At 46.4% G+C, this 21,839-nt stretch overlaps 9 protein-coding genes across 14 annotated transcripts; 5 read left to right on the plus strand and 4 right to left on the minus strand.

Annotated features, from left to right (window-relative positions):
* Positions 1–395: 395 nt before the first annotated feature.
* On the plus strand, positions 396–1,165 carry Obp44a (Odorant-binding protein 44a). Its single transcript, XM_017232242.3, has 2 exons — positions 396–554; positions 625–1,165. Exons 1-2 carry the CDS (start codon positions 510–512, stop codon positions 1,012–1,014), a joined length of 435 nt encoding a protein of 144 aa, XP_017087731.2. The 5' UTR covers positions 396–509; the 3' UTR covers positions 1,015–1,165.
* A 775-nt stretch (positions 1,166–1,940) lies between these two features.
* On the minus strand, positions 1,941–3,832 carry Pabp2 (poly(A) binding protein nuclear 1). The gene is made up of 6 exons (XM_017232237.3): positions 3,546–3,832; positions 3,152–3,343; positions 2,562–2,963; positions 2,366–2,499; positions 2,233–2,299; positions 1,941–2,016 (listed from the first exon to the last, which is right to left on the minus strand). The coding sequence occupies exons 2-5, from the start codon at positions 3,248–3,250 to the stop codon at positions 2,260–2,262; spliced, it is 675 nt and encodes a 224-aa protein (XP_017087726.1). The 5' UTR covers positions 3,251–3,343; positions 3,546–3,832; the 3' UTR covers positions 1,941–2,016; positions 2,233–2,259.
* A 737-nt stretch (positions 3,833–4,569) lies between these two features.
* Positions 4,570–5,127, plus strand: LOC108119187 (uncharacterized). Its single transcript, XM_017232241.3, has one exon. The coding sequence runs from the start codon at positions 4,675–4,677 to the stop codon at positions 5,125–5,127; it is 453 nt and encodes a 150-aa protein (XP_017087730.2). The 5' UTR covers positions 4,570–4,674.
* Positions 5,128–5,191: 64 nt separating this feature from the next.
* Pbp49 (proximal sequence element A Pbp49) lies at positions 5,192–6,512 on the plus strand. Its single transcript, XM_017232235.3, has one exon. The coding sequence runs from the start codon at positions 5,192–5,194 to the stop codon at positions 6,359–6,361; it is 1,170 nt and encodes a 389-aa protein (XP_017087724.2). The 3' UTR covers positions 6,362–6,512.
* On the minus strand, positions 6,408–8,260 carry Socs44A (Suppressor of Cytokine Signaling at 44A). The gene is made up of 2 exons (XM_017232236.3): positions 7,574–8,260; positions 6,408–7,509 (listed from the first exon to the last, which is right to left on the minus strand). Exons 1-2 carry the CDS (start codon positions 8,116–8,118, stop codon positions 7,038–7,040), a joined length of 1,017 nt encoding a protein of 338 aa, XP_017087725.1. The 5' UTR covers positions 8,119–8,260; the 3' UTR covers positions 6,408–7,037.
* Positions 8,261–8,426: 166 nt separating this feature from the next.
* Positions 8,427–10,456, plus strand: coil (coilin). Its single transcript, XM_017232234.3, has 5 exons — positions 8,427–8,565; positions 8,635–8,720; positions 8,774–9,903; positions 9,973–10,179; positions 10,238–10,456. The coding sequence occupies exons 1-5, from the start codon at positions 8,431–8,433 to the stop codon at positions 10,372–10,374; spliced, it is 1,695 nt and encodes a 564-aa protein (XP_017087723.2). The 5' UTR covers positions 8,427–8,430; the 3' UTR covers positions 10,375–10,456.
* A 39-nt stretch (positions 10,457–10,495) lies between these two features.
* On the minus strand, positions 10,496–12,498 carry Nup50 (nuclear pore complex protein Nup50). The gene is made up of 3 exons (XM_017232233.3): positions 12,228–12,498; positions 10,893–12,166; positions 10,496–10,834 (listed from the first exon to the last, which is right to left on the minus strand). The coding sequence occupies exons 1-3, from the start codon at positions 12,454–12,456 to the stop codon at positions 10,496–10,498; spliced, it is 1,842 nt and encodes a 613-aa protein (XP_017087722.2). The 5' UTR covers positions 12,457–12,498.
* Positions 12,499–13,200: 702 nt separating this feature from the next.
* Asap (ArfGAP domain of ASAP) lies at positions 13,201–20,890 on the plus strand. Of its 4 annotated transcripts, XM_017232230.3 has the most exons (13): positions 13,201–13,335; positions 15,468–15,540; positions 15,604–15,749; positions 15,814–16,154; positions 16,219–16,667; positions 16,730–17,165; positions 17,224–17,704; positions 17,765–17,884; positions 18,028–18,781; positions 18,840–18,916; positions 19,025–19,072; positions 19,359–19,544; positions 19,602–20,890. In XM_017232230.3, the coding sequence occupies exons 1-13, from the start codon at positions 13,207–13,209 to the stop codon at positions 19,797–19,799; spliced, it is 3,438 nt and encodes a 1,145-aa protein (XP_017087719.1). In that variant the 5' UTR covers positions 13,201–13,206; the 3' UTR covers positions 19,800–20,890. The 4 variants fall into 4 exon arrangements, with proteins under 4 accessions (XP_017087719.1, XP_017087718.1, XP_017087721.1 ...); XM_017232229.3 differs by lacking the exon at positions 19,025–19,072 and having other exon boundaries at positions 17,944–18,781; XM_017232232.3 differs by lacking the exon at positions 19,025–19,072.
* udd (under-developed) lies at positions 20,753–21,613 on the minus strand. Of its 3 annotated transcripts, none has more exons than XM_017232240.3 (2): positions 21,475–21,613; positions 20,753–21,414 (listed from the first exon to the last, which is right to left on the minus strand). In XM_017232240.3, exon 2 carries the CDS (start codon positions 21,403–21,405, stop codon positions 20,905–20,907), a length of 501 nt encoding a protein of 166 aa, XP_017087729.2. In that variant the 5' UTR covers positions 21,406–21,414; positions 21,475–21,613; the 3' UTR covers positions 20,753–20,904. The 3 variants fall into 3 exon arrangements, with proteins under 3 accessions (XP_017087729.2, XP_017087728.2, XP_017087727.2); XM_017232239.3 differs by having other exon boundaries at positions 20,753–21,419; positions 21,475–21,599; XM_017232238.3 differs by having other exon boundaries at positions 20,753–21,425; positions 21,475–21,586.
* Between the last annotated feature and the right edge of the window lie 226 nt (positions 21,614–21,839).

The raw sequence follows: 21,839 nt of genomic DNA on the forward strand, positions 1-21,839 counted from the left end.
TTTTGAAGTTTTTCTATTTATTATTACTATTTAGCCTTATCTTTTAAAACTTCCCTGATAACCTGAGATATATTTTCAAGCCAAGTACCCTCCACTCAAGCGAGATTATTAAGAACTTTTAATAGAAAATTCAAAACAGACCCCTGCTTTAGAGCATAGTCTACCTTATAAGTGATGAAAATATTAAATAATTTCAACTAAAGTTCAGTTTGATTTATTTGAGCATCTCCGTTAAATAAAAAACAAAAAGGATAACATTCCTATTCACATAATCTCGTCAAGCGATTCCATAATGAGGCTTAAATTACACCCGCCGAGTGCAACTCAATTGGGCGACACTCGGAATCGCCCCACAATTGAGTGCTTCGCATTCGCATTCACATTGAGCCGAGCTCGGAGCAGAAGCGTATAAAAGCAGAAGTATCCCAGCCCAGAGCCAACAGTTTCCTCCGGGCATTCACCGAGCTAGCAATCCAAGTCCAAGTGCTAAACAAATCTACTCTCTCAGTATGAAGAACGCCGTCGCCATCCTGCTGTGCGCCCTCCTCGGCCTGGTGAGTGTTCATCCACAGGACAGGCCTGAGACCATCTAGTAACCCCCACTCCATCCACTAATGATCATAGGCCTCCGCTGCCGAGTACAAGATTCGCTCCGTCGAAGACCTGCAGACCGCTCGCAAGGAGTGTGGAGCCTCCAGCAAGGTGACCGAAGCTCTGATCGCCAAGTACAGGACCTTCGAGTATCCGGACGATGAGATCACCCGCAGCTACATCCACTGCATCTTCCTCAAGTTCGAGCTCTTCGACGACGCCAAGGGATTCAACATCGACAACCTGGTGGCCCAGCTGGGCCAGGCCGCCGAGGACAAGGCCGCCGTGAAGGCCGACATCGAAAAGTGCGCGGACAAGAACGAGCAGAAGACAGCTGCCGACGCCTGGGCCTTCCGCGGTTTCAAGTGCATCCTCGGCAAGAACCTGCCCCTCGTCCAGTCGGCCATCCAGAAGCCGAACTAGGCGCTGTCCGGCCTCCCAGTTCCGGTTGAATCAATTCTAGAACCGCAAGAACATGTCGCCACCGGGCAGTGCGGAATATTCTTTTAGAGAAAACACCGCTATGGCTCTGCATTCCTAAAATTGAAAATAAAACCATATAATAGTGCTTGAAGGAAGGTGTTCCATTTATTTCGCTGTCACATGTGCCACATCATAAGTAAAAAAGACCTAGTATGGGTGGAGGGGATTCGCACTGGAAAGTGCTGGACCTGCTGGACCGGATCCGATGACCAATGGGGAGGAGGTTCCGCCTGCCGTCTGCTCTTCCTGCCGTCATTCCCAACCTCGTCCCGCCCAAAGGAAAGGCATTGAACGCTTATTTAATTCGATTATATTTGTCATCTTTTCAGTTCAGTAAAATTCAACTTCTTTTCTTCACTCTATATATTTTTTTTTGAATATATATAAATTACGCACAGTTCATTTGTTTTCTTTTTTTTTTATCTAGTTTTGTTGCTTTACTTCTTTTCCAAGAGCTCTGTCTTCTTTTTTAAGTTTTTTAAATATTATTTTCATCCTTCTTTTAATCGATTTTGCCATCTTTTAACTTCTTTTTTTTTTTAGGCTTTTTTCCTTTTGCGTTTCTTTTCATATATTTTATTTAATATACTCTTGTTTTTCTACTCTTCTTCTTTTTCAAATATTATTTTTTATTGATTTTTTATTTGAAACTTAAAATGTGTGAAAAGAGGGGTGTTTGGTGTTGGGTGCTTCAAAAAACATTATAGCCAAGATACTCGTTATTTTCCATGATGATTTTTTTTTGTATTTATTTTGAAGTTCTCTTGTTTTTTCGCCTGTTTTTTTATTTCTTCTGGATGATATAATTTTTTTTAAAAAACGATAATTTTTCTGGCGGTTTCCTTGTTACTTGTTTTTTTTTTCTATTTTTTTTTGTTCTTTTATTTATTAAAGAAGTTTGGCAATAAAATAATGTTTTTTGAAATAATATTGTAAAAAAATCTGAAATCAAATAGTTATTGGATTAAAGAAAAGTGTCGCCAAATGAAATGAAGGCATTATTTTTGGTCCCAGAGCTAGGCACGGAGGACAAAATAATCTCTAGATCATATCCAAAATGGGTCAGTCTTTTCGTTGCTAGACTCAAGTCTTTGCAGACAGAGATCTAATCAGTCACGTCCGAAAAAAGTCAAAATACCTCTGACTTTACGAACTTACCTTACTAATCTTTTAATAAAACAATAATCAGTAGGGAGCGTAGTAATTGGCGCGTCCACGGTAACCCCTGCTGAAACGAAAAACAGACCGGGATTAGGCCTACCCGACAGAGATTGGTCTTTAAGCTACGTACATTGCGCGTCTGGCGCCACGGAAGGTGGAGTGACAGCACGCCCGGGATACTCGTGCCCCTCGGCCGCGGAAGGTGCCGCGGGCAAAGCGGTTTGTGGTAGACAGGCCGGGTCGGTTTGTGCGTTTCGACATCACCTGGAATCGTCAGAGAATACATTTAAAGCTTGCTGCTTTTAAGATTCAAAACCACTTCCTACCTTTATTTGCCGTCCGCGGAAGAGGGTTTCGTTCATGGCCAGAGCAGTCTCGACAAACTCCTTTGATCCGAACTCGATGTATGCGAAGCCCTTGGGATGGCCGTCAGCCTTGTTGCAGAGAATGGTGACGCGGTTGATGGTGCCGCAGCCGTGGAAGTGGGCCTCTAGCTCCTCAGCGGAGGCTCCGTAGTCCACGTTGCCCACATAAACGGACCTTGTGTCTATTTCCTGTTTCTCCTCTAGCGACAGAGGGACTGTGGCCAAGCCGGTGGTGGAGCCGCCGGCCATTTGTTTGTCCACCTCTGACTGCATTTGCTTTATCTTCTCGGCCTCCTCCTCCATCTCCTTGACGCGCGCCTTGATGGCCTCCAGTTCGGGATCGATTTGCATGCTGCCCTCCTCCTTGAAATAGGAATTAAGATGTTTAAATTGGTAGGAAACGACGCCCCAAGTATTGGCGGCGATGTGAAGCGACGCTTTGAAAATGGCTGCCGCTTTGTGTATGGCGCAAGCTTAGCACTCGCGAGCTTTTCCAGGGAACTCAGTAAGCTTTGGCGGCATTGGGGAGGTTAAACTGGTTTGCTACTCACCTCGGTCTCTGTGATGATCTCTGTCTCCTGCTCGCCGTTTGTCTCCTCCAACGACTCCAAGAGCTGATCCTCATTCAGTGTGATATCTTCATCGGCCATTATTGTGGATGGTTTTGTTTACGTTTGGGTTTACCGCTAAAGCTTGGGTTTTGTAGTAAAAGCTTCCACCGAAGTCCGAAGTACGGTAGATATCTGTCATTGAGAGAGCGCGGCAAAAACGAGGACAAAGAGAGAGAGCGGTTAAAAGCGATGGTAGATAAAAGGGGAATAAAAATGAGGAAAAAACACAAAGCATTTAAATTTAAAATAAACGAAAACGACTGCAGTTATTTATATTCCAAAAATAGTACACAGTATCCATATTTGAATTCACGCAGAATTTGCAAGAGCTCACCTTAAAATATGTACAGAATAGAGGGGTGCTGACGTTTTCGCCTTTGCTCAAAATGGCCGCTGCTCAGCCACGCCGATACTAGTTTTTGAATTTGACTTTCCTGCCCTAACGACAGCCGTAACCTAGAGTGCTGGGTTAACTCGCACACTTCTTATTAATATCACTTAATTAAAGTGCGTATTCTAAGCTAATATTTAGAAAATTACGAATATGCTCGTAAATTTTGCCACCGAAAAGAAAATTGTACTCTCCCAGTGTTGCCAGACAGACAGTAATCCCCCCCTCAATATTTCTATTAGAGACGATAGCAAAACAGTGCTGGTAAACACGGTAATGTTTTTTTTTCTAAAGCCTAGTACTGAGTTGACGAAAATCCGCTCTTGAAATTCCGCTTGCGAAATTGCACTTTATTCGGCTGCCGAGGTAGTGTGACCAAAACAATGAAGAAATAAGGTAATACTGAACAGCTGTTGTTTGTAAACAAAAAACAAATAAGCAAAAATGAATTCAAAACGATTGGATGTTGGTGTTTTGTTTATGTATTTCGCCGCTAAGGAGCTGATTAAGAAATAGAAAACTGGGTCAAAATCAAAATCCAAATCAATCACAAATCATTTCAATGCCATTTTATGGCATTAAAATGCCCCTTCGGGACGGCCAAATAAATCTTCCCCAATTTCCTGGATAGAAGTAACTTAATACAAAAAAAAAAAAAAAAAAAATGCCCCTTGTGGGTCAAATCTCATATTATGGGCTTCGTTTTGACCGCAGAAATTCATTTTAATTTGTCCTGGCGCGCCGAAAATTTTTCGGGCCGACTATTTTTTTGTTTGGTCAATTGACCCTCCATGTCGCTCCTATACAAATAATTTGAACTATTTATTTTACCTCCCCGAGAGCAGCTGTTTATTTTTTTTGATCCGGCAACACGATAAACATCGATAACAAAAATTTTCGTCAACTCAGTACCCGCAAAATCTAGAAGGCAAAAATTTCTTCTTCTTTCCTTTTTTCCACCGTTTTTTTTATATGGAGTTTGACAGCTGTCACTCGTTGGACAGCGGATTTTCGTCAACTCAGTACTAGGCTTTATCGATTTGCGATGTTTTAAAAACGTGAAAGACTAGCCATGAACGACTCCTCTGATTCGGAATACGAGGATACGGAATATCTGGTTTATGGAGACTTCAAAAACAACATTCCGTCGCAGCAGCTCAAGCATGAGAATGCGGCTATAAAGGTCATTGGCATCGAGAGCGACACTCCCATGGCGGAAGTAAATGGAAACTTTTACAAGGGTCACTACGAGCAGTCTGTGGGAACTCTATTATTTTTCGATAAAGAAAAGGATAACGTGGTCAGTGATCCTTTGTACGAGTCCACTTGTCGCCAGCGGTTCAAATACGTCGACAAGTCTACAAAGATTATAACCTTTGAACGTATATACATCGAGAACTGGCCCTTGGAGGCCGGCAAACCGTCTAAACCCGAGGAAGGTGATCAGACAAACGCAGAAAAACAATCTCTCAAGTTGAACATAAACTACAAAGAAGCTATCAACAAGTTTGGGGAGGAGACTTAAGCTGGTAAATCAAATGTCTATCAACATAAATAAAATCATGGTATAATATGATTCTTTCAGCGTCATGGAAGGTGAATTTTCGGTAGCAAAAACACCCATAAATCTTCACAATTTTCTAGAGGATTACCAAAAGACTTTGTCAGGCACAGCAACCGAAACGCCTTTCTTCCTGGAATCTCATCCTGTGCTCATAGACGTAAGCGAAAGTTGTTCTCTGGATCAGATTGCATCACCGGAGGATACCGCCATTTCCATATTTCAACCGGGTGCCGAGTTTTCACGTCCCACCTTTCAACCCCAAGAGGGTCAAAAGTTGCCAAGAACATATACTGCACTGGCCCAGCAAAAATGTAGAACTAGGAAATGCGCTTTTGGCCGCACACCCTACACATACAAGTTAAACACCGTACCTATGGGGGAAAGTGATCTTGGCCAGGAAAATAACTGGGAGCTAGAGCTTACGATTCGCCTGTACAGACCACCGCGGGCTTCTCACAGGGGCTATAAGGTGGAAAGTCCCGTCTTCGCAGAGGAGTACGTATGCCTGGGGAGTAATTTCTTAACTGAGTTTCGCGACAAAATAAGCTGCATTTGTAATGGCAAACGCTTCGTGGACATCAGCAGTAATCCCGACGCTCCGCTTCCAACCATCACAACGAATTCCGGGTACTTCTTTATCAACAACACTTTCTACAATGACATGCGAAATCCCGAAAACTGCGACTACTCGGCTGCGGTGATAAACTGGGCAGGCGTGGCAGATGTCGTTCAGCGCGAACCTTTCAAAGTAGAGCATATGGAGGGAAAGCGTTTCATCGATCTGACCGTGACTCCTGGATCTCCACTCCACTACCTGCATCACGGAAACTGCGAACATCTCTTTGTTGTGTCGCAGGTGGAAGTACTAACGCCAAGCAGAAAACGTCCGGATCGCAGTGCTTATCCTTATCCGCGTTCCATTAACGTGTTCAACCGACGGACCTGCTACATGTGCGGCTTACGAAGCTACCACTTCATTGTCGAACAGTCGCGACGACAGCTGCACGATCCCTCCTACCTGTGTCGCAGCTGCTTTCTCAGTTTTCACTATGTGGATGGACAAAAAGTGGGTCACTTCAAGGCTTATCGTATATATGATCATTCCGAAGAGAAAAGTGAGGACGACAAGGAGGAGCATGTATCTGGAAATGAAGTTGATGAAAATGACAACGACAATGGGATCCTTTTGAACTGAATTGGGCTTCGAAAGACACCAACCACTTCTCAGAAAAAAAAAAACATTTTATATCATATAGTTTAGGTAAAATACCTATTGAACGACCCTCGTATTTTATTGTAAAATATTTTGAGATAAATTTAAATAAAATACATACACATTGCAACAAGAGTAATTGGCATTGAACAGTTTCGTTTGCCGTAAAGCTGCGTAATTTCATGCAATCTAGGTTAGCAAAAGTTAGTGTTCAAGTTAGGAATACAAAATGCGAACAACGTAAATAGTCGTACAATACATCTGGCTTAGGACTAGCGTTAGTACATATATGCAATACTTTGATTTTTTACAAAAAATTTAAGGATATAGACTTGACCAGTGCCTTTGGAAAACACGCCAAGGGCCAGCGGTCAACTCTGGCTAATAATAACAGTTATTCATCCTAGACAAAAAACTAGTACTAATGGTACTTAGCGATAGAATACAGTAAAAACGTACACATAGGCGAGTACGTGGTGAGAAACTGTGCGTTTAGTTACTGGGGCATCGAAAACATACTTATGGCCACACTTTGGCAGGGCCCGTAGTCTAACAAATATCAACAGGGACCTCTTTGGTGTACGTGCTTACGATTACTTCCTTATTAAAGCTTTGACCAGCGGATGCTCCGCAGCGGGACTCGGGCAATAGGCGTTGTTTAACTCTGGAAGACCAATTCCCGCTCCACTGACAAATACTCCAGCATTTGGGCCGGAACCGGCAGATGGGCCAGCTGCTCGCGAGTCATCTGCCGCTGCAGCACTCGGCGGCATAGATCTTGCAGCTTGGGCATTTGCGCGTATCGACTCAACGGGTACTTGAGAATCACCGGGAACGGCGGTTGCATCTCGTTGGGTACCTTTACGAAGCATACAAAGTTGTCGTTGGTGCAGCGGTGCAGGATGTCCTCTATCATATCCACAATGGACTCGTACTTTAGTTCCTCGAAGTGCCAGAAATCGTCGCGGAACTCTAGCCGATAGTGTAGAGTCACATTCACAATCCGGAAGCTAAGGGTAAACTGGGATCCACTCGTTTCCGAGTCGCGAACAAGGAAAGAGCCCGTCGGCTTGTCACTCAGCTGGCGCTGTGAGTCGCGCCTGGAGATCTCACCCCAGTACCAGACTTGGCTGCAAACAAAGACAAACGGGGTCATGAGTCATCGATTGATGACTGATCGAACTGATCGCTTACTTGAGCATCTCCGAACAGGCCTTGAACATGACCTGGTTGGGGCAGTGGGCGTCCTCGCGTTCCAGCCACTTCTTCCGGATAAATCGCAAGTAGTCATGGGTGAACGGCAGCGTGGGTTCGCTGCGGATGGGTGGTGTGAGGAATTCATAGGTGGCGTCCGTGGTACCACCATCGCAGTCGTTGTCACCCATGGAGTGCCAGTTGCGGAGCGAGCTGAGGCCCTGGCCCACCTTCCGGCGCAGTCGTGCGAACACGTTCCTGTCCCGCTTCTCACGTCTCCTGCGCAGCGTGCCCCCCGCGCCCAATGTCCCTGACCCGTTGCTGCAGCTGGCCATGGAGGAGTCCATGGCAGATGCCTCAAGGACGCACACCTCGTTGTTGTTGTTTTGGCCGCCACTGCTGCTGGAGGAGATCGCCAGCGACGAGTTGGACTTTTTGTGCCTGGTCAGAGAGTGGAACCAACCCTTCTTCTCCCTCTCCTTTGAGGGATCTCCAGCACCTCGCTGCTCCTGGTTCCTCCGGCTGCTCTGGTCGCCGTAGCTCATATTGGATTGGGATTAGTGCGGGCTCCGCGTGGCGGTATCACATCATTGGTCTAAATCGGAGCCGTGATTAATGCTACCAACTTTAATGATAAGAAGTATTTGTTTTCGTTGTTTTTTTGTGTACATGAAACGATAGACCTGACTATCACGCACGCCCGTGAGCGTGAGCGTGAGTGCACGGCGAACGCTTTAGCACGATTACAGTCCACGCGTTAGGACCTCTTTTGCCGGCACATTTACAGTTCGACACACTTATTATTAAACTTAAATTATTTTTTTAATGCTTGACGACGTTTCCGTAGTGTTTCCAAAATGAACAATTTCTCAATGAAATTGGACCTTTCTAACTTCTTCAAAGACCAACGAAGTCAGGCATTAGTATTAATCAATGCAGAGTGGAGTAACATCAAGGATGTCCAGGATCACATTCAAAGCCTATTCGAGCTGGTACGCAAATTAAAACATAGGTCCGCCTTTCATTAAAATAAATATTTTACTTAAATCTTATACTTTTAGAGGGGTATTAGCTTACTAACTGAAGATGGGTGCTTCCTGCCTCCTAGGGAATCTATAGAGGTTCTAAGGGCTGCCAAAGGATTGAAGTGAGTTTTCTGAGTTGAAGGATGCCTTTATTTTAACAATTGGTATATTCCAGGGCGTTTCGGTTCCAGCCGGTTGACGAGGATTCGTTTTTGGCCCCGGCTCCAGTTTCCAAGTCAAGCAAAAAGCGTAAAAACCGATCCGAAGAAGGCGAAATCAGCTCGCATTCCACACCATGTCGCCCCTTGAAGCGTTCCAAATCAAAGAGCACCAATGCAACTGATGCAGGACCCTCTGGATCTAACCAGGAAACAGAAGAACAATGCGAGACCATACACCTGCCATTAGTTGAAGATTTTTCTTCAGATTTGAGCACGAAATCTGTAACCCTCTCGCGAGAAGAGTCTTCTTTCTCTCAATCTCTGAATGGAAAATCCAACTCTCCAAAACATAAGGATGTGGAAAAGCCACACGAACGAAAATCGACAAGAAATTCCAAGAAAACAATTGTCTCTACGTTGGAGATGGATTTGGACCAAAGCGTTCCAGAGGAAATGCAAGAGACCGTGTTTCGCGCCCCTCTCCTGGAGCTGGACTCCAATACGCCGCGCATTTTTGAACTTCCTCCTAAGAAAAATAAGATTCAAATACTGGAAAATATTACAATCAAAACGCCCCATAAAATTCTAGACCCACCTCCTAATCCAGGAGAGGAAACCCTAGAAAATAAAGAAGAATCTGTGCTGGACAACTTGAGTGATGCTGTTAAGGGAGCTCCATTGGCTCCTGAAGACACAAACAAGGATTTAGTTGCAGAGGAAGCTATTGAGATGAAAGATGAAACATCAGAAGAAACTGACTTAGTCGCTGCTCAAGAATCTCAAACAAATATTCAGTTGGTCGAGTGCGAGGAAAATAAATCAAGGAAGAAAGGTGAAAAGATTATAGAGCCTACTGATATTAATAAGGGCAAGGAACCTGAGCCAAGCAAATCCTTGGATAAGAAACTTGATGCCGAATCTTCGGAGGAAGATATCCTGGGAGGAGAAAATGTAGAGAAGCTTGAAACTAGCACTCGAAAAACTAAAAATCAAAAGACTGTTGAGGACAAAAAAGGAAAGAAACTTCAAGAAAATTCAGTTGTTTGCGACGATAGCTCAAACTCCGATTCCGATGATGACGTTATGGTGGTGGATGATACTATTGATGAGTCGGACTCCGATGTGGAGGCAGTTCCCATTATCGGTCAGATCTTAATAGACATTTAAAAATATCGTTTAAACTATACTCTTACTTATACTATACTTTTTACAGAAGTCGAATCCGCCCAAGAGTCTGAAATCATTTCGGACTTGTTGTCTACCGCCAAAAAACTTGACAGTCTACCGGTCAAGGGAGATACCATCGTCTTTAAGTTGCCAAAGGTCAAGGGACAAGCAAGCTCTGGTTATACTGAGTACATCGCCGCCCAGTGCAAATACGTCAACCGCCGCACCAAAATGATCACAGTGGATATCTTATGTGAGAAGCTATAGCCTTATGTTTGGTGAAAAGAAATGATATAATGATTTTGTTACAGCATCCCCGTCCGACCTTAACCGCGTCCTGCGCCAGTATGCAAACAGCTTGGACGACTCTACCAGTCCAGTCCAATCCATAAACATTCATTTTCCTGACCTAGGCGAAGCCAAACTAGTTATATCCCCAGTCGATTAAATTTGTGGACGCTTTTGATTCTTCTATTTCCACACTTTGTAGATTGTAAAGATTATAAACGATTAAACAACATTCAGATGTACGAGTAATTTCCATTTCCGCTCTCCAGCTTCTTCCTCTCCTACTTGATGTGCTTCTGTACTTCCTTGAGCAGTTCATCGGCCTCTTCGCTCGTCTTAACACGCAACAGCATCGTGGTGGCCTTCTTCTCCTCTGGCGTGGGGATGCAGACCATCATTACGTTGTTCTTCCCCAATCGCTGGCAAGGAATGCCATCGCTCAGGATGAGGTTTACCAGAATGTTTCCGAGGTTTGTGTCGGCGCGAACCAGCAACTGTGTTTTTCCCGACTCCTTGACTGGCTTCAAATATATTGTGCCCACGCCGCGATCAGCATAGTCCTTATCTTTCTTTACGAACACCTTGCAGCGCTTGGAATACACTGCTCCATCCTCAACTACCTACAATGGGGGATAAACTTCGATAGACTCAATGGGAATAGATATATGACCAGCGTACCTGTGTGAACTCCACTTTGGGTGGTTCGTCAGACTCCTCCGCGTCTTCACCAGCACCAGTGGCTGCTGATGGTGCGGCCGCTGGAGGCTGTATGTTCCCGAAAGAGAAAGGTGTGCTGCCCGGGGTGAAGCTGAATCCTGTTGAAGGTGCCGCTCCTTCGGATGCTTTGCCAAAACCAGTAAACAGTGAGCCACTAGGTTTCTCATCGGTCTTCGTCCCAAAACTGAAGCCATTTGTCTTCGGAGGTGATGACACGGGCTCATCCTTTTTACTGGTTCCAAACGAAAAGAAACCCGGCTTAATGGCATCATCAGTCTTAGCTTCGGAACTAGCCGAAGGCTCTGGCACAGAGCCGAATCCAACGAAGCTGCTGGTGCTGGTTGAAGCGGCGAACAGCGGTGTGGTGGTGGTGGTGGTCGTCCCACCGCTGGTCACGGTGCAGTTGGGCTTTTTGGCGAACAGCGTCGAGGTGCCGCCGATGGGAGTGTTGGGCTTGCCGAAAGAAAATGTAGCGGCCGGCTTAGCTGTGGAAGCTGCAACGTCTCGCGTTTCGGTTCCCAATGAAAAAGTTGGTGCAGCAGCCGGAGCTACTGGTGGCGGGGAGAAAGTAGGCAATGTCGGTAACTTGGGTACTGTCGGTGGCGTGGATGGTGTGGGCTTCGTGGCATTCGCCGCATCTTCGGTGCGTAGATCCTTCAAATGCTTATCATAGTGTTTGAACACGGGCGTAAATATGACGTAGGGGTTCTTATCCATATGCTCCTGAAGGAATTTCATGATGGCGCGGTTAAGCTCAGCAACGCCCTCACGAAAATCGGCTGAAACGGTCTCACGAGGCTCGGCTGAAACGCTGGCATTGCCTGGCTTGGAGCCAGAACTTGAGCTGCTAGTCGCCGGCGTCTTCAAAGAGATGGGCGACTTGACGCTTTCTTTTTTGTCGGCTGCTGTGTTGCCGAATATCGACGGGGATAGTTTTGGGATGGCACCGTCGGCCAAACTTGTACCGAAAACAGAAGTAGATGCTTTTGGAATCGTTTCTGTGCTGCTGACAGAACTGGAGCCAAATATCGAGGTGGTCGGCTTTGGAAAAGCACTTTCTGGTGCACTCTTAGCAGCCGGCTTGTCTCCCACACTAGTAGAACTCGGCAGGAACGAAAAAGTGGATGCACTTGGGGGGGATGTGGCTGCAGTATCAGTAGATGCTTTTGGTATCTTGGCCAGAAATGCGAAAGGGGATCCAGCTGCCGCTGTACTGGTAGCCGGCTTACCAAAACCTGCAAGTAAACAAACTCTTTAAAAAAAGATCCTGGGCTTATAACAGACATTACAGCTCACCTGAAAATCCCGAAAATAGGCTCTTCGACTTTGAGGAGTCTTCTTCGCCAGTCTCAGCAGCGGTAGAGGAGGCGGAGGTGCCGGCAGCCTTACGGCGCGCCTTCTTGATAACGCGTGTCTTCAGCTCGTCCTCGGTGGCCGTGCGGAAGGTGCCACGCTCCTCGGGCTCCTCTTCATGGTCCCAGTTGTCGTGGTTTAGGTTAGAGGTCGCTTGCCGCTTGCCAGCCATGGTATCCTTAATTCAATAGCAAATGGAAAAATGCACCAAGGTGAAAACGAATAAAATCTCACACCGCGTTGCAACCTCGCCGCTTTGGTGTTATCGGATTCCTACATCACGCGCACTTATGAGCTGCATTATCGATGGACCTATCGGCACGATTAGTTATCGATAGCGCAACAACAATCCACTGTACAGCGACGCCAGCAGCACAAAATCGCAATAAAACAAAAAGTATTTAATCACGCCTAACTGGAGATGACCGTGTCCGGGAATCCGAGATCGTGCGCGGAACTGAATGCTTGCTCCTGTGCCTAAAGTGACGGTGATGCGGTCCGCTATTTATCTGCAGCCCGGGCATTGCGCACTTCTACTTCCCTCTGCCAGCGTTAATTGCGCTGCTCGCAGAACCAACAAATAAAAAGTGAAAAAAAAAGGTGGAACAAAAAACCCCAAATAATCGCGAGAGGATGAGAACGTTAGTGCGTGGAATTAAGTGTGCGGATTGCAGTGCGACGAGCAACAATAACAACCCGATCCGGATCGGGGCCATATAAAAGTGCACCACAACCACAGACACGTACAGTGCAGAGGCGTTATCCTTGCTTCGTTTCTATACGCTTGCCCCTGCTCTCCTGCTCCTGCTCCCTCTCCCACTCGTACGGCCTTGGGCGCGAGCTGGTGTGTGTGTGTGTGTTTGTGTTGTGAGTGTGTCTGTAAGTGTGCCAGTGTAAGTGAGGTATTCGTGTCCTGGGCAAAATGCCGCCAGCTTTGATAGCCGTATCCGAGTTCGTGGAGGAGACACGCTCCGATTACAACTCGCCCACCACCTCCACTTTCGCCTCCCGGATGCCCGATTGCCGCCAGACGATAGCCATACTGGAAGAGGTGAGTTTTGCGCCCCAGGTCCAGGTCAGGTAGCCGGGTTCTACCTATCAGCGAGGGTTTGCTGTAGGTAAACCTATACCTGCAACCATTTTATACCATTTTTCGCAGGCTGTATCTATACACTTATCTATACTCTGTCGATGACCAAAACAAAAGTTCAAGGTGCGATATTTGCACTGCAGTAAACGTGGTTGGTTAGGCTACGCCCCCGGCGCAAGCAAAGATTTCTTCCATTGGGAAAGCATCTGAAAGATTCAAAAATTGGCCCGACGCCAAAAATGAGCCACCGCCTGCCACTTACTCACTCTCCCATTGCGAGATCTCCCCAGCCGAATGCAAGGTGGTTTCTGTGGTTCCACAAAGTGCATTCTTGGCTAAATCAATGCAAATGCGGGGAGAATGGAGCTGGGAGCTGGTAGCTGGTAGCTGGGAGTGGGGAGTTGCCACACTAACATGCTGAAATTTTTATTTTTAGTCACGGTAGCAGCTGTGGCTATGTCACCCTCTACTAATACACGCCCCCTGCCCACCCTTTGCCACCGCCGATAAAACACACAAAGAACATAGTGTTGGGGCCGGAAAAGGCCCGTGATAAGAGAATCAAAAGCTCCAGCTAGTCCCGCATGGAATGTGCTTTACTAGAGTGACATTTAGTCAGTCGGGAAAAGGAAAATTTTGGAAAGATCATCTATTCTGTCATTTGACAACCCCTCGATGGGGCCTCCTTTTAGACTATAATTATGCAATGTACATATATGCGCTCCAATTCCCGCAGTGGCGTCCCTTGCTACCCAAATGCAGCTCCCAAAGAAACACACAAAATTAGACAATTTATTGGATCCAAGAGACCGCGAGACCGGGAGACCACGAGACTCACGTCATTCACACACACCGCCTTCTTGGACTCCCATCAAAAGTTTAATATTTAATTTCGCTGATGGATTTTTGGTGTAGCCGGCGGACGGACACCAGCCCAGTGACCTCCATTCCGGCCAGTTAAATTAGTTTTATTTCTTTTTGGCCTGCTGCCGCCTGCCTCTCCCATTGCGTGTTTTGGTAGCCATATTTGGAGCAACTGTAAACTGTTTCTAAAGCCAACTCTAAGTGATTCAGATACAGATACAGAGATACAGATACAGATATGTATGAGTTTCTCGGCAATTCGCTTCTGGAACAAAGTGTTGCGGTTTCGGGCTTTGACTTGTTTATAAATTAGCATCTTTTGTTATCAAAGCCGAAACAACAGACTCACCAGCCAAACAAGTTGATCCAACTTTGGGCCAGTTCGTGTATTTGTTTATTTTTTCTAGGCGTACTGCTCCTGCCCCGACTCCGTCATGACTAATCCCCGCGAGCCAATGATCCGCAGATGTTTGCCTAGTGGCTGGTATCGAGTTGCAATAGCGAAAATATTCGGATTTCCTTCTAGCTGGTTACGGTTCTGGTTACCCCGAATCGATTGTAAATTATTTGCGCCCAATCTAATCTACAGTATTTATTGGCCAGTGCCTGCCCGGCACTCTATGTAGTTCATATTTCAAAATTAGCTGGAAGATGTGCAGCCAGGAGTGAAGTTCCTATGCGCCACCCTTACTTCTTGTCGGGTAATTCAATTTCCCGAACAACCTTTTGAATTGGAAGCAATTGGGCAGAGTCAATGGGTCAATGGGGGAGACGAACTCCAGACCCAGACCCGGATTGGAGCCGGTTTCCAAATCACCTATACCCGGAAAAGGGGGGCTAGACTCTAGAGTCTTTTTGGATTTTTGTTGCATGCGACGATGGCTGGACTGCATTCGGAATGGGGCTGGTTCAGTTATTAAGTTTAATAATAGAAGTGACCTTGTCGTACATTTTCAATTAGCTGGAGGGGTGGAGGGTGGGCGGAGAGGCGCACGGAATACCTAATGCCGGTATTGACGCGGACTCAATCAGAGAATATTGTTCATTCGGCGCCCAAGCAAGGCGTTTCCTCTATTTGGTTTCCCCTTTTTGGCTCATCCGCGGAATGCATTGTGGATGTTCTGGCTCTACAGAGAACGAGAAGGTGCCGCCCCTGCATTGCCTTTTATTATTCCTATATCTATAATAACAAAGAATAGCATGACTTTAATGGACTTTATCACTTGCAGCGTCTGGAATTCGATCGCGAGGGACTCACCAAGCTGAAAAAGGCGGTCAAGGCCATTCACAACTCCGGAAACAGTAAGTTCCAGCTCTGGATATAGATTCGCCTCAGATTCGCCTCCAACTTCCATTATCTTTCAGCTCATGTCGACAATGAGATGTTCATGGTGCGGGCCCTGGAGCGGCTGGGCGGCAAGGTTATCGACCAGGATGAGCCGGACATTGGGGCCGCCTTCCTCAAGTTCAGTGTGGTGACCAAGGAGCTCAGTGCCCTGATGAAGACATTGGTAACTATCGCTGGCTTTTACGATAAAACGTTATCACATTGTTTACTTGATAACCCACCCACAGATGCAAAACATTAACAACATCGTCATGTTTCCGGTGGACTCGATGCTGAAGAGCGAGCTGCGGGGCGTGAAGGGCGATATGAAGCGGCCGTTCGACAAGGCGGCCAAGGACTATGAGGCAAAGTTCATAAAGATCGAGAAGGAGAAGAAGGCCCAGGCCAAGGAGGCGGGCATGGTGCGAACGGAGATCGACGCCGCCGTGGTGGCCGACGAAATGGAGAAGGAGCGACGGCTCTACCAGCTCCAGACATGCGAGTACTTGCTCAAGTACAAGGACATCAAGACCAAGACGGGCATCGAGCTGCTGCAGCACTTTATCGAGTATTACCACGCCCTGAGCAAGTGAGTGAACCCTCCTCCATTGATATGCTGGATAGAATCTTAAAATCTTTATTTTTCTCTCCAGCTACTTTAAGGACGGCTTGCAGACAATCGAGCACTTTGGCAACTACATCGGCGACCTCAGTGAGAAGCTGCATGAAATCAAGCAGAAGCAGGATGACGACCGTCGCAGCTTGCTGGAGCTCCGAACCCTGCTGCGCAGCACCCCGGACTTTGAGCGATTGGACAATGCTTCTGCCTCGGAGAACCGCAGCGCCGGAGCGGGAGCTGGCTACTCGCTGCACCAGCTGCAAGGCGACAAGCATCACGGCGTCACCAGGCAGGGCCATCTTCTCAAGAAGAGCGAGGGCAAGGTTCGCCGCGTTTGGCAGAAGCGGCGCTGCCGGGTTACTAGCGATGGCTTTCTGGATATTTTTCACGCGGATGAGTCCAAGCCGCCGACGCGCGTCAACTTGCTCACCTGCCAGATTAAGCCAGTGCCGGATGACAAGCGCGGCTTCGATCTGATAAGCTGTAAGCTTGAATATATCCCTAAAAAGCAATAGTATTCTGATATTCAATATCCTTTCTTTCAGACAATCGTCCGTATCATTTTCAGGCGGAAGACGAGGGCGATCAGAAGGCCTGGATGGCCGTGCTGGTCAACTGCAAGGAGAAGGCTTTAACAAAGGCATTCCAGCATGTCAATCCGCAGATGAGCCCCAGCCTCGTGGAGCTGCAGAAGACTGTGATCCGCTACGTCCAACAGCTGCCGGGCAATGATCGCTGCTGCGATTGTGGATCGCGCAACGATGTGACCTGGATCAGCCTCAACTTTGGCATTCTCGTGTGCATCCAGTGCTCGGGCGTTCATCGCGACCTCGGCGTACACCATTCGCGTATCCAAAGTCTCACGCTAGACAATCTTACTACAGCTAATCTGCTGATAGCACGTGCCATGGGCAACAGCACGTTAAACGACATTATGGAGGCAAAGCTGGGAAGGGGAAGGCTCCAGCATGAGAGCTCCATGTAAGTTATCCTTCCAAGTGTAAAGGGGCTGCAACTGATTGTCTTGCTGGCTTTTCAGGGAGGATCGTTACGAGTTCATTCGCGCCAAATATGTGGCAAAGCGCTATGTGATGCGTACTTGCGCGGACGATAACGACTTGAGGTGCGATTTGGAACAGGCGGTGGTGAACGCGGATATGAGCCAACTGCTACAAGTCTGGGCCGAGGGAGCGGACCTCACCTGCTGCCTGCCCAGCTCGGACGACGGCGAGACTGCTCTGCACTTGGCCGTGCTCCGCGAGATGGGCTCCACGCTGCATATAGTCGACTTCCTTATTCAGAACATGCCGCCCAAGGGACTCAACAAGGCGACGAATCCGGCGGGCCTGCTGGATGTGACCGGAAAGAATACGGCGCTGCATCTGTGTGCTCTCCACGATCGCCGAGAGTGCATGAAGCTGCTGCTTCGCTCCGGAGCAGACTACGAGCTGAAGAACTCACAAAATAAAACAGCACTGGATATTGCCAAAGAGATGGGACACAATGGCTGCAAGGAGCTGGTAAGATTGCCTTAGTCTGGTTTCCTAAACCCTCATACTGACCCACTCGGTTCTTTGAAGATTGAATGTGCCATAAAGCGAGAGAAGAGCGCCTTCGACCACATCAACACCGATTGGAACCTTCCCAACGAGGACGGATCAACGGACTTCAGCGACGACGACACTGTCATCGACGAACGCGTAAGTTAGGCTTCAACTCCAACCATTTCCCATACTGATTCCCGCTTGGCTTGTTGCAGAAATCCCGTTCGCGTCCCCCCAGTTTTGCTGGCGGGGACTCGCCCGTTCTGCGCTCTCGTTCCTCCACATGCGACTCCATTCAGTCCAGTTCTAGTCCAATCGCGAACTGCCCCAGTCGTCAGTTCACCCTGCCCTCGGGCTTGCCCAGCTACACCCAGTCGGCGGGCACTTCGCCCAAGCAGCACATTAGTGTGGGCCAGTACCTGGGAAGTGCCAGCAACGTGGGTGGATCGTCCGCCGGAAACGGAGGCTCCAGCCCCAGCTCCGTGTCCAGCCAGAGCGTGCGGGCCGCGCGAAACAGCCTTAACATGCAGAACGAACTCAGCGGGCATGTTACCGGCGCCCGGAAGTCAACGTCCACGGCCAATATGAACTCTTTGAAGAAGCGCACAGCTCCGGCACCGCCGCCAGGTACTTTGGGCAACGCCTCGTCCAGCTCATTTTACGGCACCTTGCCCCACCCGCCGCGGCACTCACAAAACTTTGATGCCAACGACATACGCGCCATCAACCACAAGAACCAGTCCCTGGACGTGGCCTACGGAACTCTGCCGCACCTGCGCAGCGTTGATAACAGCCCGCGAGGCGGTGGGGGATATGGATACGGTGTTTCGCAGGATCCTGGCGGGTCAGGCAACGGCAGCAGCAACAGCCTCATGCCTGCCATGACCACTTTCGGGCACAAGCGTTCACCCAGCGGCGAGTCGCTGAATCGAAACATCCACTTGGCTGGAGCCAAGCTGGTACTACCACCTACAGGGGAGCTGCCCACGCTGAAGCATGTGGACAAATCAGCGTTGACGCGACCAAAGATTCCACCACCAGGACCGCCATCAGGTTTGTACTCTGACAGCTTTATTAAAGTGTTTATTTTGAATCCTAATCCTTTTTCCAGAGCGGGAGATATCCAACGGGCAGTCGAACGAGAGCATTAGCTCCATGGACGAGGGCCCAGTGGCACCTCCTCGCAAGGTAAGTCTTGTCAAACCGATTATTGGGGATTGTAAGGACCTGTAACTCAAACCCTGTACCCGATCTCTATGTATTTGATCTGATCCGCACTCGGTGCACAATTTGCAGCGCAAGCAACAAAAAAACGCACTCAGATGTCAGTCCAGCGAGGAGACGGTAAATGGCTAGCACACTGCTCGTTTGCATTTTCATTATTTTGACAAGCGAACTGCACCAGACTATTGTTGTGGTTGTCATTGCTGTTGCTGTTGTCGTTCCTCTACTAAGTGTCTCGTTCTGTGCATCTCCCAACAGCTCTAACCCCTATGCGCCTCACTCACCCACAAAATACTCCAAAACTCTTTCGAATCCAATTTCTATGTGTTGACTTTTGTTTCTCTAAATCGATTACACTTGCATCTATGTTTGGCCTTCACTTTGCTTAATTTTCGAATTGTTTTAGTTGATCAACCAGTCGGCCAACTTCACCGAGTACGAGTCCTGGCACACAGACATGGACAGCTCCGGTGGAGGCTTGGATCATTCCGCTGAGTCGAATGTCTCCTCCAGTGACAATGATCGACTTAACTCTTCGCCAGACAATCCATCAAAAAGCGGAGGACCAGGCCCTGGTGGCAAGTTTCACTATGTAAGTTGGAGTTCCTCTAGGAGACAGAAGCGACTTATTGCTTTTTGTATTTTGCAGAACGGTCAGCGGCGGTGCCGAGCCCTGTATGACTGCGTTGCGGACAATGATGACGAGCTGGAGTTCAAGGAGGGCGAGATCCTGATTGTGCTGAACGAGCGCACTGACGACGAGAACTGGATGGAGGGCATTATCGAGGGCCAGCCCGCTAGGAGGGGCATGTTTCCCGTCAGCTTCGTGCACATGCTGCCCGATTAAGATTCTATCCATAAATATCCGGCCTGAATGTATGGGCTGCGCGTGATTGTATATAGCTATATATATTTGTGTGTGTGCATGCGTCTTTTAAACATAATTGAAGCATAAGTTTTTAATTTATTACAACCATTTTATCACAAAGCGTGCGACTATTTATTTGCCTAAGACTAAACGTGACCGTCACAAGTAAAGCTACTTTTGGCTTCGAATTTGAACTACTACTCTAATTATTTCGACTTTTATCAGAATCAGAAAGTAGATGATGGTTTTGCTGTGCATATCCCGATAGCTTCCTTTCCATGTTCAAAAGTTAGCTCCTTAATGACTTAATGACTTGCTTTAATAACGAGAATGTCCTGAAAATGCTGTAATTCGTACCATAACTAAATCTATCCTTAACTTAGCGTAACAAAAGTTACTCAACATGAAATTATGTAATGATTGCTTATACTATATGCTGCCATATACAGATACTAACGATATCCATGAGATGGCCGACCTGGTCGGCTTCTTAGCTTACACTCGTACTCAAGTATTCTAAATCTGTTGTTGATAGATTGACGAGAAAGTTTATAAAACAACGTTGAACGAAATACCCAAAAAAAAAAAAACAAAACAAAACCAATGGCGAACGTAATAATGACGAGCCCCAATGCTATTATAAAGGAATTCGCGCAAAATTCTGCAAATAGAACAACATATATAAGCCCCTTTGTACCTAGAGTTGTTACCAATTAAGTACCCAATATATTAACTTATATGCATATTACAAGATATCGCCCTGTCGAAGAACTAACCAAGGTATACCCACTTATTTAGACTTGATCGATTACGTTGTATACGTACATACATACATATGTATTACAAGAACACACTTATGGTCATACAAATTCTGAACTGTACATAATTTTTTTAAGACACCACACCACACACCTTTTTTTTCTTTTCACACATTTTGTACACACGTTTCAGTATTTATTTAGCAAAACCTTAAAACATATTGATATTATATTTAAGTCGAATAAAAGGAAAAACATAACGCTTATTACATATATACATATTATAAGGTTGTGTTTTTACCAAAAAAATAAGCAGTGCTCTTTTATTATTCCAAGTCCTTAAAGATGTCGGGTGATGGCGTTATGCCCTGCGCTGATTGTTTAATTTTGGTGAATTTTTGTAGCAGAGACGCGTATTCGGAGAAAACCTGGTATCCATTTTTTTGCAGAGCGGTTTCGCCGTAAAGATTTGAGGTGAGCAGCTTGGCCAGGTTCTTGTAGTCCCGTTGCAGTAGACAACTTCGGGCCAGGTGCAACTTGTCGTAGGTGAGGGAACGCCTAAATTCAGACTCGACCGTCATCTCATAGCTGACCGAGGGAGTACACCCCACATTTATGTTCAGCCAAAAAGCGTCAGTGGAGTCGTTGGCGATGGTCAGAGTTCGCTGCAGGACATTTTTTGGTATCCTGGCTGGGGGAAAGTGTTGGGCGGATAATTTTCCTCCAACTTCTTTAGGCATCTTCTTCACTTCCTTTGATTTGGCGGATACTTTTCGTTGGGCTAGTTGACGAGCCTTCTTCTTCGACTCCTTTGTTTTGGTCTTCATTTTGTACGTCTATCCTGAAACTTATTTTATTGTAAAGAATTTAAAAGAATATTTTAAAATTGCATTTACCAAAATTTAAGCGTTATTTTAACATATGTTCTAGCTGTGAGACAATCGATAGTTTTTTCTTTTGGAATATCGATATATGTGGGGAGGAAATTAAAATTTTACGATATTCGATATCAACAAACAAAACAAATTTAAAAATATAAAAGTCGTATTCTAAATTCAATTTTAATGATAATATCAATATAAATTAATAATTAATTTTGTTCAAAAAGTTATATTAAGGTATTGGATGAAAGATCCCAGCCAAAGAAAACTTAGACTTAGATGTCAAAAACAGCTCACAGAAAAACAAGTTAATTTGTATGTACATTCAATTCAGAATTCTCTACTTCAAATATTACAATTTTGTGAAATTTGGCTTTCAA

This window comes from Drosophila bipectinata, chromosome 2R, assembly GCF_030179905.1.
Source record: "Drosophila bipectinata strain 14024-0381.07 chromosome 2R, DbipHiC1v2, whole genome shotgun sequence".
Classification (NCBI taxonomy): Eukaryota; Metazoa; Arthropoda; class Insecta; order Diptera; family Drosophilidae; genus Drosophila; species Drosophila bipectinata.

What these genes read in the sequence shown, in the direction of transcription:
- Pbp49 (XM_017232235.3), top strand. Translation starts at nt 5,192, where the DNA reads ATGGAAGGTGAATTTTCGGTAGCAAAAACACCCATAAATCTTCACAAT.
- udd (XM_017232240.3), bottom strand. Translation starts at nt 21,405, where the DNA reads ATGAAGACCAAAACAAAGGAGTCGAAGAAGAAGGCTCGTCAACTAGCC.
- Nup50 (XM_017232233.3), bottom strand. Translation starts at nt 12,456, where the DNA reads ATGGCTGGCAAGCGGCAAGCGACCTCTAACCTAAACCACGACAACTGG. An exon ending in CCTATTTTCGGGATTTTCAG is followed by an intron (nt 12,167 to 12,227) that starts GTGAGCTGTAAT and finishes GTTTACTTGCAG; the next exon opens with GTTTTGGTAAGCCGGCTACC. An exon ending in CCAAAGTGGAGTTCACACAG is followed by an intron (nt 10,835 to 10,892) that starts GTACGCTGGTCA and finishes CCCCCATTGTAG; the next exon opens with GTAGTTGAGGATGGAGCAGT.
- Pabp2 (XM_017232237.3), bottom strand. Translation starts at nt 3,250, where the DNA reads ATGGCCGATGAAGATATCACACTGAATGAGGATCAGCTCTTGGAGTCG. An exon ending in TCCGCGGACGGCAAATAAAG is followed by an intron (nt 2,500 to 2,561) that starts GTAGGAAGTGGT and finishes TGACGATTCCAG; the next exon opens with GTGATGTCGAAACGCACAAA. An exon ending in CGTGGCGCCAGACGCGCAAT is followed by an intron (nt 2,300 to 2,365) that starts GTACGTAGCTTA and finishes TCGTTTCAGCAG; the next exon opens with GGGTTACCGTGGACGCGCCA.
- Socs44A (XM_017232236.3), bottom strand. Translation starts at nt 8,118, where the DNA reads ATGAGCTACGGCGACCAGAGCAGCCGGAGGAACCAGGAGCAGCGAGGT. An exon ending in GCCTGTTCGGAGATGCTCAA is followed by an intron (nt 7,510 to 7,573) that starts GTAAGCGATCAG and finishes CTTTGTTTGCAG; the next exon opens with CCAAGTCTGGTACTGGGGTG.
- coil (XM_017232234.3), top strand. Translation starts at nt 8,431, where the DNA reads ATGAACAATTTCTCAATGAAATTGGACCTTTCTAACTTCTTCAAAGAC. An exon ending in AGGGCTGCCAAAGGATTGAA is followed by an intron (nt 8,721 to 8,773) that starts GTGAGTTTTCTG and finishes GGTATATTCCAG; the next exon opens with GGCGTTTCGGTTCCAGCCGG. An exon ending in GATCACAGTGGATATCTTAT is followed by an intron (nt 10,180 to 10,237) that starts GTGAGAAGCTAT and finishes ATTTTGTTACAG; the next exon opens with CATCCCCGTCCGACCTTAAC.
- Asap (XM_017232229.3), top strand. Translation starts at nt 13,207, where the DNA reads ATGCCGCCAGCTTTGATAGCCGTATCCGAGTTCGTGGAGGAGACACGC. An exon ending in GTGCCCTGATGAAGACATTG is followed by an intron (nt 15,750 to 15,813) that starts GTAACTATCGCT and finishes ACCCACCCACAG; the next exon opens with ATGCAAAACATTAACAACAT. An exon ending in CTCCAGCATGAGAGCTCCAT is followed by an intron (nt 17,166 to 17,223) that starts GTAAGTTATCCT and finishes CTGGCTTTTCAG; the next exon opens with GGAGGATCGTTACGAGTTCA.
- Obp44a (XM_017232242.3), top strand. Translation starts at nt 510, where the DNA reads ATGAAGAACGCCGTCGCCATCCTGCTGTGCGCCCTCCTCGGCCTG. An exon ending in TGTGCGCCCTCCTCGGCCTG is followed by an intron (nt 555 to 624) that starts GTGAGTGTTCAT and finishes TAATGATCATAG; the next exon opens with GCCTCCGCTGCCGAGTACAA.
- LOC108119187 (XM_017232241.3), top strand. Translation starts at nt 4,675, where the DNA reads ATGAACGACTCCTCTGATTCGGAATACGAGGATACGGAATATCTGGTT.